Source organism: Triticum dicoccoides, chromosome 1A (assembly GCF_002162155.2).
Source record: "Triticum dicoccoides isolate Atlit2015 ecotype Zavitan chromosome 1A, WEW_v2.0, whole genome shotgun sequence".
Lineage (NCBI taxonomy): Eukaryota > Viridiplantae > Streptophyta > Magnoliopsida > Poales > Poaceae > Triticum > Triticum dicoccoides.
Window position 1 is genome coordinate 608446481 of NC_041380.1, and position 5873 is coordinate 608452353.

Consider the following 5873-nt stretch of genomic DNA (forward strand, 5'->3'; position numbering starts at 1 on the left):
TGACCGAGACACGTCTCCGGTCAATAACCAATAGCGGGACCTGGATGCCCATATTGGCTCCTACATATTCTACGAAGATCTTTATCGGTCAGACCGCATAACAGCATACGTTGTTCCCTTTGTCATCGGTATGTTACTTGCCCGAGATTCGATCGTCGGTATCCAATACCTAGTTCAATCTCATTACCGGCAAGTCTTTTTACTCGTTCTGTAATACATCATCCCGCAACTAACTCATTAGTTGCAATGCTTGCAAGGCTTAAGTGATGTGCATTACCGAGAGGGCCCAGAGATACCTCTCCGACAATGGGAGTGACAAATCCTAATCTCGAAATACGCCAACCCAACATGTACCTTTGGAGACACCTGTAGAGCTCCTTTATAATCACCCAGTTACGTTGTGATGTTTGGTAGCACACAAAGTGTTCCTCCGGCAAACAGGATTTGCACAATCTCATAGTCATAGGAACATGTATAAGTCATGAAGAAAGCAATAGCAACATACTAAACGATCGGGTGCTAAGCTAATGGAATGGGTCATATCAATCACATCATTCTCCTAATGATGTGATCCCGTTAATCAAATAACAACTCTTTTGTTTATGGTTAGGAAACATAACCATCTTCGATTAACGAGCTAGTCAAGTAGAGGCATACTAGTGACACTTTGTTTGTCTATGTATTCACACAAGTATTATGTTTCCGATTAATACAATTCTAGCATGAATAATAAACATTTATCATGATATAAGGAAATAAATAATAACTTTATTATTGCCTCTAGGGCATATTTCCTTCACATGGGTACTCCCGCGCCTCGATCCACTGCTCCGCCGAGGAAATCTACCACCAAGACTGGGAAGCAGGAGGTGATACGCCGACAACCTGCACAGTTGGTCAAGCTCGAGCTCCCGTCTTCCCGGGAAGAACTTTCCGGGGACGATGAGATCCCGTTCCCGCCAAGCTCACCGCCGCTAACTATCAAGAGAGAGCCAGGGAGTCCCCACCGCTGTCTTAGTACAAAATGAGCATCCTTGTCGAGTCTGATGACGAAGAGTAAGCATTTTCCTTCCTCTTCTTGTTATGTCCCAATTCATATTTTTGTCAATATTGATCTGGTTCTTCTGTTATTTCAGGGACGAGGACCCGCTGATCCAATGAACGAAGTGGGCCAAGCCATCGGCGGGCCATGGTTCACCGTCAAGGGCCGGGCAGGAAATGCCAGCGGCTGACATGGCGGCCACAAGCCCCCAGGCTAGGCCCCCGCCTCAGGACGTGCCGTCGCGCCAGACGATCACTACTGATGTCGAGGTTTGTCCTTCCAGGGCGGACAAGGAAATGGGAGGGGAGCACCAAGGTGAGGAGCGCCAAGGAGCAAACCCCGCTAAGGGGCCCCCGTCAACCATGCATTATTCCCGGAGAAGCCCCTGGTAAGGGCCTCCATTGATGACTTTGTCCACACCGGTGCTTTCCCGACGATGGAGAATGTCGAGGGCCGTGTGCTGGTAACGCATGCTGCCGGGGGAGGGGATGCCCCTTCCCAACAAGTTCGCGGAGTTATTTGCATGAGAAATTTCCTTGGTCGCCATCCGTGGTTTGATTTCTACGCCTTCTTTTTCTTTCTTGGTTTTCAGCTCCAAATTCTCCCACGGGAGGCGACGAGCTTGTGGAAGTAGCCGGCATTGCCAAGGTTGCCACCGAGGAGGCCACCAAAATTGCCGGGGACATTCAAGAGACCCACGTAGCAACAGAGGAGGCCTACATCAACCAGTCTAAGCCCTCCAAGATGGACGTAGACGCGACGCACACTATTGACCCGTCATCAGTTCTTATCGAGCAACCAGTGTTAGTGGCCCCGCCAATCCTGCCAACCAGCACAGAGATGGTGACCTTCCAGGCCAGTCTTGGAGCCCCTGGCTCATCTGGTACCACATAACTGAACATTGAATAAGAAGTCGCTTGAATCCTGCTTCCTCTCCGTTGCTGGAGGTGGCGGATCGGCATCAACACGGGAGGAGAGGATCTGGGTGGAGAGCAGGGCGATTGCTGGGGGACTCCTCCTTGGTGGTCTGTGGGGAAGTACAGTGTGAAGGAGAGAGAGAGATGGCGAAGGTGAGGTGGGTGTCATCTGGTTTAAATAAGAGAGTTTCTGTGAGAAATGTCTGGGGTGGAGTGGGGAGGGTGCGACGTGGGGTGGAGTTTTGTGTTGTGAGCGCGTGTTGCGGATAGTCTGGACTACACATTCTCGCCCACATATAGGCTGGATTTGAGGGAACCCAGACTGTCCAGACGGTTGAACTTTGGTGAGCCCACTGGGCACCCGTTTGATGTCCAAACACATCCGAACGTATAAGGAAGAAATGAGCTTCGACCTTTGGAGACGATCTTAATCATTTGTTTGGTTTATGTATATGCATTGTAGGGTTGCGACCAGGTCGACCTAGGGTAGCCCACAACCACTCTGTGCCCTGACGGTGTCCCTCCCGGGCGTGTGGGGTTTCGGGTCTATAAAAGTGTCCGTTGGATTGCTTGTGTAACGCGCTTCTGGCCGGGTCTTATTCGACGTGAGCTGCGGTTTATCACCCTCGGCATCGAGGGTACACGGTGATATGTTCATGTGCGAACACCAACATGTGCGGACGTAGGGTTTTCCCAGCTGCATGGGCAGGAAAATAAGTGGGCTGGCTTCGCTGGGCCATAGGGCGCGCACATACAAAATTTCTGACAAACCATTTTTTGCCTTGTCTAAATAAAAAAGCAGACATACGCACAAGAAATTAGTACCGCCTCAGATAGAAAAAAGAAATCTTTTCGACAGCGAATGAAGAAATCGTAGAAATGCACCTTGCTTAGATTAATGTACAGTCTTGAATATATGGTGGATCCCTATATATGTTCAAAATACGTATTTTTTCCTGCCATAATGAGACCAAGAATTAATAGCCATGACTAATAAAACCAAGAAATAATTCTAATAGATTTTACATTAACTAATGAATACCCAGTCTGGAATACATTGGTTGCAATATACGCTGGAGTAGTAGTATACATCTTGGCATGTTCAAATAGGTCTAGCCATAATAAAAACCAAGAATTAATTACCACGATCTATTTGATCTCGAGGTAAACTGCACCCGCACATTGCTGATTGCAAATTAAACAGGCATTAATTTTAATCATGTTCTGGGATCGAGACAGATATACTCCGTATATACGCTAGCTGTGATCGAGGCAGATATACGTGCCATAATCGGCAAGCTTTAAGGCGATATATAAACAGAACAGCGGCGGCATGCAAGTAGTAACTCCATATCATTTAATCGCAAAAGATACGCCAGCCAGCACAATATTTGATTTCCCTGGTGGAATTAGAAAGCAGTGGAAGCTCGATATTTGCATGCGTGAAGCAGCACCGTGATTACGAATGGACGGCGGAGATCGACCGGCCACCCCTATAAATACCCCTGTACCTTGGCCGGATACACCACCAAAGCCCCAAGCAGCAAGCAACAGAGCAAGAGCAACCGTAGTAGTTTCAGTCATAAGCTCAAAGGTTCATAGCCACTCTCGCCCCTCTGTCTGGTCGTGCATCTTCCACTAGTTTTCTCTCCATGCATGCCTACAAGATCGATCTAGATTGTTCAAGCTAGTGCATTTTGATCAGTTTTGATCTATGCAGCACACTTTCTGGTTGTTGTTGGCAGCCATGTATAGGCATCTATTTTCGCCATTCTTTTTTTGGATGTTTTCTTTGCTTTCTTTACTTCATCCTTATGCTGTTTTTTGTGAAGAATTTCATAAAGTGGTAAATTACCAATTAAGAAAGTGTACCTCTTGCAACAACAGCTACGTACATATCTCTGTTCCTTCCTTAATTTGTTTCTCTGCCTTTTTTTTTTTTGCATCACCGCTGGTACATACAAGATCGAGATTGTTAGAGGCGCTGCCTAAACATGTGCACAGCACTGCCTATATATGTTGAACTTGTTGGCACGGAGCCATGCGTATGGATCTATATTAGATACCGTGCATGCATGTTGCCAATATATGATTTTTTATTAGCTGAGATATATGAAACGTGTGGTCATCTTCCAGATGATTTGTAACCGATCAGTTTGCAACTAAAATGCACAAGCTTGCACTGTTATTGACTGATCATTAATATTATGATGCTCGTGTTAATTATACTTATAACAATCTCCTTGAAAATATTATCTAGGTGTGTATCAGAAATAACTAATATCCTTATTAATTCCGTTTGCAGTTATTTTAGCTAGCTGATCATGGCATCATCCCTCAAGGCACTGCTTGCTGAGGATATTAAGGTTGACAGCATGGTTCTCTCCTTCATGCTACGCAGATTTAACTGTGAGGTCACCCTGGCTAAGAATGGGAAAGAAGCTGTTGATATGTTCCTTGAGGGTAACAAATTCGACATTGTTTTGTGTGATAAGGACATGCCCATAATGACCGGTCCTGAGGTACGTACTTGAGTTGATTTGACGAATTCCTTCTTTTCCATATATTGGTTGGTCATCTCATTGACATTTCTATATGTTACTGCACAGGCAGTCATGAAGATCCGTGCTATGGGAGCCACTGATGTGAAGATCGTCGGGGTGTCCGCTGATGATAACGCCATGGAGGCGTTCATGAGTGCTGGTGCTGATGACTTTGTGCCCAAACCAATGAGGCTTGAGGTTCTCGGGCCTATGATTGAGGAGGTCATCAACAGGAAAAATAATTAGGAACGCTTGCTCGATCCATCTTTGGAGGAAGAAATTAAGCTAGTTCATATACTATGAATATTTGCTAGCTTTGCTATGCATCATATTATTGTCGGGTTGTCAATTTGTTTTCGTGGTCAAGCAGAGAGGATACCCATGATTAAATCATTGGGATCGATGTAATGTGCAACATTTTTGAATTTAATCTATTAATCTATTACCTCTCGTTGATTTATGCTTCAGGGTGTGTGACATGTGCATGTGTTCCGGAGGCAAGTTATTTGAGTCTCAATTAATTTGATATTGTTTCACGGTTTCGATTTCTTTCATTGGTTTCTGGAAACATGAAACAGATACTATATGAATGGCGCATTTAATCACCAGAGATACGCCAACATTTATTTGATATTCCCCAATGAAATTTAAAAAGCGGTGCAGATTGATATTTGACCAACGTGACTTCAAATGGACGTGGGCATCAACCTCCCATCCTACATAGTAGGAGCAAGCAACCCTCCATAAGCTCAAGGTTCACAATTCCCTCCTTATCTATCAAAACCACAAGATATTTCGAAATGGGTAGGCATACATCATACTTATAACTATTCCTTCCTTTTTCTGCCTTTATTTTCAGTTTCTGTTCCATCTTGCGCCATTTAGTAGAATTATTTTAGTCTCCATGCATGGATACAAGATATAAACTGTTAGAGTATCTACGACCAGACTTGGCCCATCCACCCCTATACGTCCGCGGGCACGTCCGGATGTGTCCCACAAAACACTGGATAGCATCTCATTTGTCTTCCCAGACAACCACACCCTTCATATCAAAACCCTAAGAATCGATGCACCTCCATCATATAGCACAAATTCACCACGAATTCAATAGTTCAATAGTGAAACAAATAAAAAATGAATCACAATTCAATAATTCAACACATGCCCAAGTGAAATACGACAATTCATAGATAGATGATACAAGAATGAATCATTCTGCGCTCGTCGCTCTATTTGCCCGTTGATGTCTTTTTCTTCTGCCTCAAGCCACTTCCTACCTTCCGGATCCAAGAGGATAGTGCTGGCCAACATGATCCTCGAACCTTCGTGTCCCCTGCAACCTCTCTTTCTCAATATACCATCAGGGCC

General features: G+C 45.0%; 1 protein-coding gene across 1 annotated transcript; it reads left to right on the forward strand.

Moving 5' to 3' along the window:
- Positions 1 to 3493: 3493 nt before the first annotated feature.
- Positions 3494 to 4962, forward strand: LOC119349573 (two-component response regulator ORR42-like). Its single transcript, XM_037617626.1, has 3 exons — positions 3494 to 3553; positions 4265 to 4481; positions 4569 to 4962. Exons 2-3 carry the CDS (start codon positions 4284 to 4286, stop codon positions 4746 to 4748), a joined length of 378 nt encoding a protein of 125 aa, XP_037473523.1. The 5' UTR covers positions 3494 to 3553; positions 4265 to 4283; the 3' UTR covers positions 4749 to 4962.
- Positions 4963 to 5873: the final 911 nt, after the last annotated feature.

Bases quoted from the DNA above. Each gene is read 5' to 3' on its own strand.
- LOC119349573 (XM_037617626.1), top strand. From the start codon at position 4,284: ATGGCATCATCCCTCAAGGCACTGCTTGCTGAGGATATTAAGGTTGAC. The intron at 4,482-4,568 runs GTACGTACTTGA...GTTACTGCACAG, and splicing joins CCATAATGACCGGTCCTGAG to GCAGTCATGAAGATCCGTGC.